General features: G+C 38.9%; 1 protein-coding gene across 3 annotated transcripts; it reads left to right on the top strand.

The window, feature by feature from the left end:
• Positions 1-2,359: 2,359 nt before the first annotated feature.
• Positions 2,360-14,754, top strand: RWDD3 (RWD domain containing 3). Of its 3 annotated transcripts, none has more exons than XM_064664713.1 (4): positions 2,360-2,382; positions 8,289-8,773; positions 9,482-9,597; positions 9,696-14,754. In XM_064664713.1, exons 1-4 carry the CDS (start codon positions 2,376-2,378, stop codon positions 9,808-9,810), a joined length of 723 nt encoding a protein of 240 aa, XP_064520783.1. In that variant the 5' UTR covers positions 2,360-2,375; the 3' UTR covers positions 9,811-14,754. The 3 variants fall into 3 exon arrangements, with proteins under 3 accessions (XP_064520783.1, XP_064520784.1, XP_064520782.1); XM_064664714.1 differs by lacking the exon at positions 2,360-2,382 and adding an exon at positions 2,439-2,457; XM_064664712.1 differs by lacking the exon at positions 2,360-2,382 and adding an exon at positions 2,689-2,811.
• Positions 14,755-15,221: the final 467 nt, after the last annotated feature.

Below are 15,221 nucleotides of genomic sequence, written 5' to 3'. Positions count from 1 at the left end.
TGGCCTCTCGTGTAAAATAGAAGCCATCGATTTGTTTTCAACATATTATGAAAAAAAAAAAAAAAAGACTGAAGTCATGGGTTTTGTTTTCCAATGTTTTGCCAATTTTTGTGGTAACTACAGGAAGTTTTAGCTATTTTGCTAACATACTGCTGCTCTTGCCTGCAGCTTCTGAAGACTGTGACCCCATAAACTTCCTGTCTGTAGAGACAGCTAATGCTTTAATTGATCATTAGTGCACTTTCAAAATGAGTTTCCATCTGCCAAAAGATTAAGTGTCTTGGGGAATTGACTTAGAGCAGTTTGATGCATGGAGGATAAATGCAAGTGCCTTTAAAAAGCACTGCTAGATCACAAATCCTTGAAAAACTTGCTTCTAAAGGAAAAGTAATAGAAAATATTTTTTCTCTGATTTGTTTTTTCTCAAATTGGAGAAGGTCTTTTTTGTATATATCAATGAGAGTTCATTAACTCATTTTCAAAAACTGAAAAGCAAAACCTCATGGAAAATGTTGAATTTAACCTTAGAACAAACCATGTAAATTTTGGTAGTTTTAATTTGCAACGTAGATTTTTTTGTTAAATGAGTTTATTCCAATAGTAAAAAACTACATGCTTTGGGCCAAAAAAAAAACCCAAACAAAACCCAGACTTTTGCACGAGCTGTACTTGAGAAAACTGGTGGGAAAACACCTCCATGATTTATCATGTATTTTCACAATTACTGGGGTTCCTTCTGTTTTCTTCAAGCTTTTGCCTTTTAGCTTATTTTGGAGAGAATTTACAGGTTTTCATGTTGGTTTCTCTCTGCCACTTTTGTACAAGCCATTTTTGGGAAAACTTCTACTATTGCAATAACACATTTATTACAGAAATGGTACCTTCTTTCTTACGTATCAGAAAAAGCAGTGCTATTTAACTCAGGTAAGGACAGTTCTAGCTGGTAAGAATGCCATTCTGGCTACAGTAGAGCTGGCAAAGTTGTTGTAGCAGAAAATGTGGGATCCGTAGTTGTCCTACAGCAGTGCCAGAGACGGATGTGGTTTGTATTGTACTGGTTATCCACCACCTTTGCTGTGGTTATGAGTTCCTCATTAGTGTCTGTCTTGTGACCCCCAAAATGGGCAGCTGCAGTGATTTTCACACTCTTCCTACTGGTCCTTTAATGCCTTCTAGAGTACACACCTTTAGGACTGTGTGCAGTTGTGGTAGAGGAGAAGCCTGAGTGGCTGGCATGGAAAAGATGGTAAAAAGATAGAGATGGACATTTTTTTCCCAAATGTCTGTCTACTCCTCCCCTGATTCACCACTCAGGGGAAAACAAGTCTAAATGCATTGTTTTATATATAATCACTAGTGGTTGTCGAAGCAACACCTAATTGATTAAGGCTGTAATTGTAGTGAGTGGAAAGCAAAGGACACTACTTTTGCAAATAACACTGGGAAGATTTATCTTACCTTTGTATGAAAGGTTGCATTCTGTTTGGCTTGTCAGGCAAAGTGGAAGATACTGGTGGCACAATCGTTTTATGACAGGATGTTGGAGCTGGTTTAATGTAGGCTGACTAAAAAGTGGAGCTTTACTTTTTTAACTTTGCCACATGCTGATAGGAAAGAATCCATTTAAAGAATATGGCTAATGCTATTCTATCGACACTGCAATGTTTGAAGAAATCATTAAAAAAAAAGGGGAAATAAGATCTTGGCCTTCAATTTATTAATAATGGAATATGAAGGCCAGATTGTAACTGTAGAAGTTCATTTTGAATTTAAATATTTAGCATTTTCAGTTGTCTGTGAATACAAGAAAACTTATTACATTAAGATGGAATTTAGATCTTTGACATGAAGCTGATATTTTCATAGTGTGAAAAATATCAAGCTGACATTATACTGTCTTATTTGATGACTTCCAAATGTCAGAGTGCAGTAACTTATTCATAGGGACCTCCATGTCTTCTGATAGTGTCAATTTAAAAGACATTTACATCGACTTTTTTATTTAAACATGTAAAATGGAATATGCAAAGTACATGAAGAGAAGGGGGAAAGACCGGGGCGAGAAAGTTCTTAATAATATAATGAGGCACTTCTAAGGCTAATTTCCAGCACAGCCTTCTGACAGCGGCAGGGGCTGCACCCGGCAGTGCCGCTCCGTCACAGCATCCCCCTTCTTCCCGGCCCAGCGCTCTCGTGTTTCTTGTTATTTCAACTGAATTTAGGGACTTAGAAATAGCAGGGTATACTCTCTTGAAAAGTAACCCCCCTATTGCTTCCTTTTAAAAGTGATTTTATAATAACGGAACATACTGAACGTTTGAGATCATTATGCCTGGGAGCTAACGGTGCTGTCGGCTGTGCAAGACCTCGGTGTGATGGCTGGTAACGGGATTGTGAAGCTACAATGACTGAATACAAGAAGCCTAATTTTATATTCCAGTAAATCTTTGTGTATGGGTATGTGCGGCAGCGCACCGGCGGGCCGCCCAGGGCCCGAGGTCGGCGGGGATCGGAAGGTCGCCCGGGATCGGAAGGTCGCCCAGCGCTGCGCACCGCGGGGCAGGGAGGGACGCAGAGAGGGGGACAGGGAAGAAGAGCGACACGCGCGCGGGGAGCCGCCATTTTGTTCGCGTCCCTGCGGCGCGGGCCGGGCCGACGGCGCCCCCTGGCGGCCGTGGTGCCGGGCGCGCGACCGGCAGGGGGCACCGCGCCCGCCCCCGGCGGCCATGTCGGAGCTGGCGCGCGAGGAGCTGTCGGCGCTCGCCGCCATCTACTGCGAGCCGGGCGGCTGCGAGCTGCTGGCGGCCTCAGGTGACGCGGCCGCGCCCTGTCCGCAGCCCGGACCCTCCCGCTGCCCCGGCGGCGGCCCGGCCCCACTGCCCTGCGGGCGGCTCAGTCGCTCCTGTGTTGGAGCTCGGCGCCCGTCCCTGTCCCTGACCCGCCGTGTGTCGGTACTGCCGCGCTTAGGGCACGGAGCCCAGCGGGCCCGGCTCGGTTATAGTTAGCGACCTTCGCTGTCCCGGCTGTGCCCAACGCCTGCAGGCACTGGCAGCTGGGAAGGTCCGCGCTGGGAAGGGGCTGGCTCTTACCTAGGTAGATAACCAGGTGAATCTCATACGTGTAAGAGGATCAGGTGTTTATCCTGTAATACTTAATAGGGGTGTAGCTTTTGCTGTGTATGAGATCAGCGTGAGACCATGCTGTGCTTGGGTGATTTCTGTTTTTCTGGGGTAAGGTAATAGTCTGGGCCCTATGATGTGCCAGGTGTTCTCCAGCTTCAGCAAGATGTGTATGGCTGTAGGTTTTACAGGGTACTGACGCTGATGTGTGTGTCTGGTGCTGGTGGAATGGTCGGATGGTCTGTACTCCTTGCTCCTGTCAGCTGCTGGTTGCTGTAGGGTAGGAATGCAGTCAGTGTAGACACCTTTACTTCACGGTTTCTGCACTAGCCACTGTTTAGAACGTCGTGTTAAGGGATGACATTTATCAGTCTGTGCTGTGTGGTGATGTGAAGATGCCCCTTCAGCAAGGGAGAATAAACCTCAGTAGTTCCAGTGTACAACAGCAGTTACTATCAGGCTTAAATGTCAGGTGGCATATGCAAGTGTTGCGTGTCTGTGTGAGATCCAGATCATAAGTAAATTTTGCGTAGTGCATACCACGGATGTGACAACTCTTGCATATTTGTTGGAGAGAGATACACACACTCACAGAGATGCACAGAATATGCCTATATTCTGTATCACTCTTCCCTGGTGCCCTAGGAGCTATTGCAGAGTGCTGCTCAGCTCCCCAGCAGAGTGATGGACAGCAAGTGGCTTCCTGCTGGTTGGACTTCACTGAAGTCCTGGGGAATGCTGTTAAAGAGGGATGCAGTGGTCTGCTGTCAGATTTTGTCTGCATATGTGTGTATTCAGCCTGAGAGGACTGGGATTATTAAGAAAACACTTTCTTACTGTGAGACTGACTGAGCATTGGAAGAGGTTGCGCAGAGGTTGTGGAGTCTCTCTCCCTGGGGTCAAAAGCCATCTGGACATTGTCCTGGGCAGCCTACTGTAGGTGGCCCTGCTTGAGGGGAGAGGTTGGATGAGGTTCCTGCCAACATCAACCATTCTGTGATTCCATGAAAATGGCTTTGTACTGTGAAGTTACATGCGGCTGCTTTTGAGCGACTCACTTTAACTAAAAACTATGTGTGTAGACAGCCTCAGAAGGATGAAGACATCAGTGTTTGCAGGGAGCACAATTAACTGGGGTAATCTAAAAGCAGAATTTTGTGTCTAGATCTGCGTGACACACCTCTTACTCCAGTGTAGGCATGTAATTCTGCCATTTTATAAGGTTGTATTTTTAAAATGTGATTGCTGAAATGTTTCAACTGAGCTTTATCTTCTTAAAGTGAAAAAGTTCAATAATGTTATTTTGGGCATGGTTTGAAAATACAGTATCCAGGCTTACCAGATGTTAATTTTAAAAATTGTGAACATACCTGAACAATGCATATACATGTCTGTTCCTCCAGATCTGTTAGCCAAATATATGCACATTCTTCTTGGTGCTTCATATATGGAAGAATGATTTTGTGTTTATAAGTTACCAGAATGTAAAAGGCTTAGAAGCCTTCCAGGAACATGAAGTGAGGTGCCACAAATGCAGAACGAGAACAGGCTATTTTATTTATACTGACTTTACGTGACCTTGTAGGGCTTTTAGCCAGGCTCTGTTCATGATATGTTAGGATCAGGTATCTCTGGTGATTTCCATAGTTTTCTGCTGGAATTGAAAAGATTATTTACAACAATGATTATTGGTATTTTTCTTACTTTTGGAATTTACCTGTCCTATGTTGGAGCTACAGAATCCTTTAGTCTGTATACAATTAACTTTTGCTGTAGTCATTAGCTTATATTTACTTTATCTCTTTGAACCATATAAATTATCATTGACAGACGGGGCACAGACATAACTTCCAGTAAGACTGTTATGTTGTGATATCTCTAATATATTAAGAGTAATTTGTGTGTAGATCCACAAGATCAAAAAGGAGGCCATTGGGGATTTATGGTTTTGAGGAATGTAAGGAAATTCTTTTGCAGGTCTCTTGGTATGGTAAAAACTTTGGCTTTCTGGAATTTAACAATGAAGTATTCAGAATGTAAAATGTGTTTTTATTAAAACCAATGTGTTGATGAATTTAAATAAACTAATTACAGCGTATCTTTTTTACCTTACATATCTATATGCAAAGATTAGTGTTACAGATAGAAATCCATAATTTAATTGTTAATCTGTTCTCTTCTAGTCTGCTCACCAAGCTTGCTATAAAAATATATTTAGATATTCTAAGCTTGTACGTTAGTAGGTGCCATTTTCTGAATTTAAAAATAGACTGCATGTGTTGCATAAAATGCCTTTGGGCAGGAGAGGAGGGGGATATCTGTCTGGTTGACATGGAACATAAGAAAAAATCTGAAGTATGCTAGAGCTAAATATACTGATAAGCATGCAGCTATGGGGAAAATGAGTTAAAATATATTGAGTTTAGTCTGATTAGCACATGAAATGCCAGCAGAACAGTCATACCCAACCTTTTATTTCAGAAATAATCACCATGTTGCTGTGAAGACAACTCAGCCCTTGTAGCATGTGCAAACAAAGGAAATGTTCCTTTGGAGCCAGGTTGTGCAGGGCACCGGTGGTTTGCTCTTTGTTCTGCCGGCGTCTGCAGCGCTGGTGCAGAAAATGGACGCTGCAACGTTTAAATAAACTTTGGATGCTGTAGGTTTTGAACTGATTCTCCTTTTTTAAAAGTGAGTCTGAAGTAGATGTAAATGAGCACGGCTGGGCTTTTTGCAATGGCTCAGGGTGATACACTTTGGGATGCGAGGCTGCACTGCTTCCTTTGGATTAGTTCATCATCACAGGGAAAGGTGTGAGATTGTTGCAGGCTTAAGAATAAGATCACTGCAGCAGGAGGCCCTTGTTGAAGGGGCAGGGTTGGCCTGTCTGTTTATCCCTAGGTTATTTCTGAGTTGGTGAGATCTGTTATGACAAGCTAGTGAAAAAATCCTATGAGGATTTTCAGAAAAGTAACATGTTTTTCTGTCACTGTAATTAAGCTGGTAATAGAGTAGTATTCTTTTATATAGGTTGTGCATTTTAAAATCTCTTGGCAAGATAGCTGAAAATAAAGTGATTCACAGGCAGGAGTACAATAATGTTCCTACCGTTCAACCAGGTGCAGCTTGCTTCCAGCTGGCTGCACCTGGTGTGGCTGCCCTGAGTAAGGGGTGGCAGAAGGAGCTGGGGCAGCAGGCACTGTCTGTGTCTGGTGTGATGCTCAGGGGTGTGCAGAGACCCTCTGTGGTGGCCCGGAGGGTGCTGGGGGTCCCAGGAGGTGCAGTGCAGTCTTTTCTTCTTGCGTCTATGACTGTGTGTGCTGAGTGTAATGGCAGAGGAACCATCATCATTAGTACCAGGAAGAAACATTTGTCTGGGCAGCAGAAGACAGAGATTGGAATGGGAAGGCTTGAGGTCCCCCTGCATAGCTGCTGACCATGTGTGAGGGTCTCTTCCAAGGCTCATGCTTTTCTGAGGAGTACATTTGCCTTTAAAATAGCCTGGAACCTTTCATAGCATCTTGGAAGATTGGACATGGATCGTGTTGGCAGGGAACAGCACTTTGACACATAGTGCCTGTGGGTATGGGCATGGTTGGGTGTAGTTTTGTTTAATTCTCTGGATTTGCATCACTGCTTTCAGCACTGGATTTGACTCTCTTTAGGCAGTGATGGCCTGTAGATATTTGGAGACTTCTTTATAGTACTGCTAGACTTTTATTGTTGGGTTTGGAGGGTTTGCTGATTTTATTTTGTGACTGCCCCGACCTAGAGAGTTCTTTGTATGATACAGGAAGGAGGTTTGGAAACAAGCCCTTGGGTTTGCTCTCTAAAGTGCTTCTGTCTGTCCAAGTAACTTTTAGGTCCTTTCACTTATTTAGTAAGTTTCTAATATAAAATCATGGAGAGCACTGAGGTTGGTTAGCAGTGTCAGCAATACCAATCAAACATAATTCAACTGACTGTCATGTAAAGGAAGGTAAGGTAAGGTAGGGGGAGAAGAACGCAAGTCACTTCAAAAGAGCTGGTCTGAAACTCAGCTCTGTTCTAATCTGCCTTTCAAATCTGGCTTCTCCTGCCCTTATAGAATGAATCAGCCTGACATTTTAGCAATTTTTTAAAGAAAAGGGGTGAAGTGCTTAGAATGCATCAAAGGGGTGAAGCAGAGAACATCTGAAGAAGATCATCTTTTATCTGATTGATACCATCTTACTTCATGGCAGAGGAGCAAAAGTAGGTTAGGTCTTTGTCCTCACTTCTCACTTTGTCAAGTTTTGTATTGTTTTTCCACGAAAGGTTTTATTTCAGGAATTACCGTACATAATTTTCATATTAAGCATCTTTGATTATATGGTTTATTAGAAGGATGTGGTCTTTAGCCCTTCCTGCTGCATACTGTTTGTATCCTTTTCACTTTGAAAATAATTCTGTTCTAAAGTAGATGCTACAGATTTTGAGTAAATATGCAGATATATAAACATACATTTATATAAGTATATGCATATTTATATATGTAGTATCGAGAGTCAGATATCCAACAGAGTTGTTTTCATTATATCAATCCCACCGTTGTAGAGGAGTTGACAGACAAGATTTAAGCATATTTTCTCTGCAAGTTGTAGGGGACAAAGAATCCTACTTCTTTATTTCCAAGTCTCTTGTTAGTGCGGAACTGCTTTTGACTGGTTGTCTTCAAAAATATCCAGTGCAAGTCTGTTTGCCTGGTATTGATGTTAGAAGTCTTACAGATTTCTTTAGGAGCAAAGTTAAGGCAGTGCTGAGTCCATCCAGAAAAGTCTCTATTTTCAGTTGTCCTTGCTGCTGCTATTGAGCTGTAGAAGCTGAGTTATGTGTTTGAGAGATACAGTTCTTTATTCCTGGCTTGTCTAGACTTTGAAAGAGCCAAAATGTGTGAATACTTTCTAGAATGTGTTAATAACTTTCCTTCTACTATGTTGTGGAAGTGTTTAATTTCAGGATTCCCTGCAGGTATAGCTTAAGCCATTGGGTACAACCACCCCACCCTGCAAAAAAACCCCACACCCTTATTTTGTATGAAATTGCAGTAATTTGAGTGGAATTGTTAGAGAAAATTATATGACCTAATGATATATGTGTATTCCAACTTGAAACAAACTATTAATGTTTATTTTTTTTTTATATTTCCAGAGACGCATGGAATCTCATTCAGAATTCAAATCACTGTGAAAGAACTGCTGGATACAGATGTACTTTTAAAGTTGTTATTTCATTTACCAGTCAGTTATCCATCAACTGTACCAGATATTTCTGTTAACTCAGACCAGCTTACAAGGGCCCAATGTATGGACGTGAAAGACAAATTACTTGAACAAGCAAAGAAGCATCTTTCTGAACCCATGGTACATGATCTGATTCTTTGGATACAGCAGCATCTTAAAGATGTCATTAAGCAATCAGCAACAGTTTGCAGTGAAAAAACTACTTCGTCAAAAGGAACAAGTGCAGAAGATGGTATCTGGATGCTCCTTTTGCATTTAGATCACATGAGAGCAAAGGCAAAATACGTGAAAACTGTGGAAAAATGGGCTTCAGATCTAAGGCTGACTGGAAGACTGATGTTCATGGGCAAGATAATATTGATTCTTCTTCAGGGTGACAGGAGCAGCATTAAGGTGCAGGAACAATGAATGTTGACTAGTTCTATCGATTTACCACTGAAGCCTACATGTCTGAATATTTTGTCTGTGTTTTTCTGAGATTAATGGTTTTGGAAGCAAATTGATCATTATGAGAATAGGAAGGCCCAGCAACTTTATTCTGATTTAAGAGAAAGAAGGTATTCTATATGAAAGAAACCAGTGATACTTGTAGACCTGTGGTCTGTATTGCTTTGCTTATCACTGCAGCTATACCCCTGTATTCCCTTTGTTTCCTGACTTAAATATGCCTAGGTTCAGTTTCCTGTATTTCCCAAATGCCCCAGAAAGTAGAAAAAATTGTGATGTGAAATGAATAACAGACATATTTCTAACTCATTACTAACTGTTTCTTTCCTTGACTTGGTGCTCCTCATGCATGCCTGGGCTTTGAAATTGTTGTCTATACTTATGAAGTCCCACTGCATTAGATGGGTTTTTGTGGCAATGTTGGAGGAGAATGTTTTGGCTTTTCTAAATCATTTAAGCCTGCACTTAATTTCAAACTGATGAATAGAAGCAGTCATGCACTGTTTGGGATGGGCACTTTCAAAGTTTGATTGCTATGTTCTGAAAAAAAAGTCTGTATGTTTCATATGAATTTTTGCATTTTTTACTAAACTTTGAAGATACTCAGTGACATTTAATATTTTGGGTTTTTTTCTTTTTTTTTTTGTCATTTAGGACTACTTGATTCTTCAGAAAACTTGTAAGGTAGATGTGGACTCAAGCGGAAAGAAATGCAAAGAGAAAATGATGAGTGTACTGTGTGAGACAGAAGTACAATCACAGCATAAAAGGTATAATTTAGTAGTGTTGTGGATAGAGAAGTAACAGAATTGATAATTACATTCTGACAAATCTGGACATGTTAATGAGTTTCCCTTTTACAATGTAGGTTTCAGACATTTGAAGTCAAAGAATACTCAACACTGAAGGAGTTACAAAAGGAATTTGAAACTGCAGGACTTAAAACTCTTTTCTCTGAGTTTGTGCCTCCTCTCTTAAAATAAAATTAAAAGAAAACATGGGACCTTTGACCGAAGCAGTAGTTGACTACAGATGCTGATGGAAGATAAAAGGACTAATGTGGCAAATGTTAAAGCTTTTCTGCAAAAAGTGCCAGAAGTAGTCATCCTCTTGCAAGAAGAAGGCAATTCATACATTAAGACTCTGTTTTGCAGTCCCTGTTTTTCAGTGTTTTGTTTCTTCTCTCTCATGGCAGAGTTTGTTGATAATGGTCTGCTAGAAAGCATGATTAATTTTGCTTTGGGAGATTATATGAAGATATTTCTGTATAAAAACATAGCAAACACAGATTTCAATATGTGCGGACAGCATATACTTAATATTCCTTAGGAGTTCATTTGCTAACTTTTCATTCTCCATTTAATTGACTATAAATGCTAGACTATTGATTTGAAGAAAAAGCTTGTGTTCCTTTGGCCCTGAAAAAACTTAAAGTGTCTTTTTGAATGTTAGTGTTAATTCTAAAATGTATAAAAACACCTAACTGTAGAATTTAAATTCATTAAAAAGCTCTAAGGTAAAGCCAATGGTAATATTTGCTTTGATAGTTTACAGATTTCTTTTTGCGTTTTATCTGGTTTTACTGTCTGTGCATCTTTATGTCTTGATTCAATTAAACTGTCAGAGCAGCATATATACAGACTTCTGTCTCTCAAGACTTTGGTCAAGTTTTCTGGTTTGGTGGTTTTGTTTGTTTGGTTTGGTTTTGTTTTGTTTTTGATTGGTCACTGGCCTTGGCCAGCTTATAGTTGTGGTTTTTTTTAGTCAGTCTATGTTTTACATTTACATTAGTATAATGTTACAAATTATGTACATAATTTTATAAACTTTGCAAGTTGTGCAAGTTCTGTTTGCCTAGGGAGAATTGGATACTTATTTCTTAAAATTATTAATGTCCTTTGGTTTCTTTTTTACCTGAAACCATTCTCTAGCCAGGCTAGATAAATTATCCAGTAATAAAAATTTTGCAGTCATGAATTTCTCAGTAACTAGCAATGTCATTTTGGTTGGTTTTAGCATGTACCTAAACATGTGCTTTACTGTGCTCTAAAACTCACTCCTAGAAGCCAACTGTCTCATGTATTCTTTGTAAACTAAACAGATTTGATAAATTCAGTATAAATTAATTTATCTCCATTGTACTGGGAGAAGATCAGGACACTTTGGTTAGTTTCTGTCCTGGAAAATTATTATGTAAGATACAATTTCCAGTTTCATACTCAGACCATGAAATCATTCCTCTTTCTTTATATATTCTAGAAAAGTAAACTCGTAATATTTTTAGGTTTTACTTTTTTTAGGGTTTTTTTTGAGATATCAGATGCATAAGGGGTTGTAGATGATTAGAGAGTTTCTGAAGTTTCTAAGGAGTCTGGTTAATTTTCTTAATAGAGAGTGTCTCAAATATGTATGTTGCATGTTATTTTGTGCACTGATGCTTATTTAATGACATAGTAGCAAAAGTTCTTCTTAATGAGTCTTTCATGTTTAGCACATGTAATACTTCAGGCATAGTAGAAAACAGTCTGGGTTGAACAGGTTTTACAAATCTGTTTTATATTATTTTGAAATGGCTTCCTGAGAGATAGGAATCTAATTTTCCATCATTTTAAATGCATATGAAGATGAATTCTTACTGTTATGAAGAAGAATGAAACAGAAGTCTCTTTAAAATATTAAAATAACATATATTTTAAATTATAGTTTCAAGAATTGAGCTGTTCTCAGGTAAAATAGCTATGTTGAAAAACTCTGTGTCAGTGGAGTATAGTCTTGAAAAGATGCCAGGGGTCTCTCCTTATGCTATGCGGATCTGACAAGTGTCAAACCCAAGAAAAGGCCTATGCATGTACACTACAAAAACATAATAAGTATCTCTCTGCAAAACTAAATGTTGTAAGATTTTGCCAGATGGATTTCATGTCCTCAGCCAAATCTTTACTTTAAAACCCTCCAAATTTCTGGAACAAGAATAGTAAGGTACTTTAGCACAACCCATATCACAATATTTTGCCGTTAAAATCTGCCTGAGGCCATATGCAACATACATATAAATCTGTTGTATATGCTTTCTGTTGATTTTGGGAATAAGGTTGAACAGCATACCTACTCATGTGATCTCAAATTGCATGTGACTTAAAAAATAATTGAGGCATAAGTTGTGGTCATCTTTCTTGCAAGATTAGATGCAGACCCACTAATTCTTTTCTCCCTACAGAAAAGTGACTGTAATTAGCTGCACGAGAAAAGCTATTTGTAGGGTCAGTGGTTGCCAGTTGCACTTGAATATAAACTGATGTATTTTCTTGAGTTTTATTGCCTGATGGTCAACTGTTTGGCCGGAGCTGGCATTCTGAAGCAGCTAATTAAAAAAACAGATAAAAAGAGCAAATGAAAATTGGGTAAGTTGCAGCTCTCTTCTTTCTGCCAAATGAAGTTGTAAGAAGCTAGATGATTTCTGTGTTTCAGGAGTTGTAAAATGCAGTTTATACAATGGATTTTTACCATAGTTAAATTTGTTACTCACTAGCTTACATTGGACAAATCCACAAGTTCGGTGTAGGAAAGGACTGCAGGTTTTTTGGTTGGTTTGATGTGCTTCAGGAGAATTACAAATCTGATCAGCTTGATACTGTTCAGACAGCAGAGAACATGAAAACTGATGTCAGTCTGATTCTGTTAAAGCAAATGCTTTTGCCTATCCATCAGTCAGTCACTTATTTTGAAGGGTAGGAGGATATCTTCTGTTCACATGAGTAAACAATGTTTTTCAAGGCTGTTCTTTTGGAAGGATGTTGCAGCTGTCTGTTAACTGATGGTTTGTTTGCATTTATTGTAAAAAGAAATGGGCAAGCCTGTGAGCCCCTGGGGCACAAAAGTCATCAAAATAGGTAGTGTGGTGCATGTTCTGCCCTCCAAGGGAACTGAAGCAGACACAGAAGAACAACAAAACATGCAGATACAGAAAAACAAAATGCAGGGAAAAGTCAAAACTCTTGAGCATTGTTAAAGAATGCCTATCAGAGTTTAAAAAGTTTGTGAAGTGTATGTAACTATCAGAATCTGAGAATTCAGTTGCAAGGAAGAAGAAATCCACAAATCAAAAATGATTTAACAAATAAGAAGCTAGATTTCTTGTGGATATTGTATTATAAGTAGTTCTTCAAAATACATGGTTAGTAAAGCCTTGTTTCTGGTGGCCTATCTTGTTTCTAAACAATAGCACACATGAAGCCTTCCCTGCAGAAGATATATTCCTGATGGTATTCTCCCAGGTGGGTTCCCCAGTGCCTGATGTTGATTGTGCATAAATTGATTATTGTTTACATGAATCTTTAGAGTATGAATAGCATTTCTTCACCTGTTACCTTTTTCATCAAAGTTGTAGGTACTTGGTTTCTTTCAGGTTGTTAACCTCTCATTTTAATTGAAATGAGTTAAATTAAAAAGTTCTGGGATAACTTCATAGTATAAACATGCATGCTTCTGTACAGACAGCACAGATATGTGATCATAGTTTCCTTTGAAAATCAGGCTAAAATGAAAGATGTTGCAATAGGATTGACAACTTGAAGAATCAAGTTTTTAGGACAAAAGTGAGGTTTGTTTGGTCTTTTTGAATACCTTGGCATATTAAGTGTAAAGAAAACAAAAAATGGGTTAAGAAAACAAGAAAGATCTAGAGGAGGGAAGTAACTTTAATAGAGGACATCATCAGTATTAGGAATTCACCTGCTTTTCATATTTAGTCTCATTAATTTCTGCAGCACCCCCGACTCTGATTTGTTATTTGATGTTGGAAGAAGGACAGGACACTGTAAGAACTCATATACGAAAATCCTTGGCATAATCAATTAAAAATAATTGAAAGTAGATTTGATTGTTTTGTGAATAAGGCTGATTTTTGCAGGTTTGTGGTTCTGTCTCATTTTCCTATAATAAGATCATTTGTCTCTTATTTCTGACCTACAAAACTCAGATTAGTATAAATTATATGCAGAAGTACTGTAATGAGCCTAAAGAAACTTCATAGGGGAAAAAATATTTTGTTTTTGTTGTTTCCTTTAAAAATAGTTTAATAAACCCTGCATATGGGTGATTTAAAACCGAGTGTCCCTTGATTTGTTAAGCTTTATCTGTGAAAATACAAACATAATCATGTTATAGTACATCTGAAATAAGATGATGAAAGGTTGCACTCACTGTATTTCTGCCAGAGTTTGAAACTGAAATTGCTTATATTATGAAATAGTGCAATTGCTGGAATCAACTTTCATATATCTCATAGTAGTATTAAGCATTATCATCCTGTCTTTTAGTGCATAACACATGCAACACTGGCAGCACTCTGTCTGGCTTTATATTTTCTATGTGTACATATTTTTATGTTATCTTATGCAACAGTTATGATTATTTATATTAATTACAGACATAAATGGAACTTGAAATGTGAATATGGTAATGCCATTTTGCAGCTGTTGTTCTGTGCCACGTTCATGTATTGGCTTTTGTATTAGTTTGTGTTGTCTAACTTCAAAGTATTAACCCACAGTGAAGAGAACTCTTCAGAATGACAGAAAAATTTGCCTAAAAGACATTAATTTAAGGAATTCTTTGGACTCTAAAAATGAATGCCTTAATACTTGCAGTTAATTATGCATTCAGATACTTTAATTTTATGCTAATAAGGTAACAACTGCTGCACTTCTTATTTTCTTTGTGTTTCTTAATGTAATACCTGTTATCTATTTGTATCTTGTATTAGAACATAGCTGATCATGAAATTGGAGTCAATGTTTTATTAGTATTTCCCATTGTAAATGTCTGTGATTCATTATATGTATGCATTGTTATCTGTTATAACATGAATGCAAAGAGCTATTTTAGGATGAAACTTGATACAAAAGATCTCTGCATGAGAACAATAACTACTTTGTGCTTCTTTTCCTATTGTCACCTTTTACATTCCTGCACCTATGGGAAGCACTCAAATGATCAGAGTTTTCTGGAGCTGAATTTAACAGGCCAATTCCCTGTGTTGCTCTGGATCTTGATGCCTGTGGGGTGGAGGTGGGGTACTCTGCAGGCCTCTGTGGGACCACTTTTGGCAACATCGAACTGTTCCACTGAAGGAATTAGCTGGATATTTCTGGAACTTTAAGCGGAGACTTGGGGGAGTTAATTTCAGCGATGGAGAAGAGGAATGGTTGACTGCTGCTTGATCCGAGCTTCACATCAGGAAAGTGTTCTTGGTACTCCTTTTATGTCAGTGCCATAGAGGGTAATAACCTGAAGTTTACACTTGTACTAGTCACAGAGGACAAGGCACAGCAAAACCAGTGCCACGATTTTAAGAATGAAGGTGGTAAACTCAGTGTACCTTTACTTTTCTGGG

This window comes from Pseudopipra pipra, chromosome 9, assembly GCF_036250125.1.
Source record: "Pseudopipra pipra isolate bDixPip1 chromosome 9, bDixPip1.hap1, whole genome shotgun sequence".
NCBI lineage: Eukaryota > Metazoa > Chordata > Aves > Passeriformes > Pipridae > Pseudopipra > Pseudopipra pipra.
The sequence above is the reverse complement of the archived record's forward strand: the minus strand, read 5'-3'. Positions and strand labels throughout refer to the sequence as shown.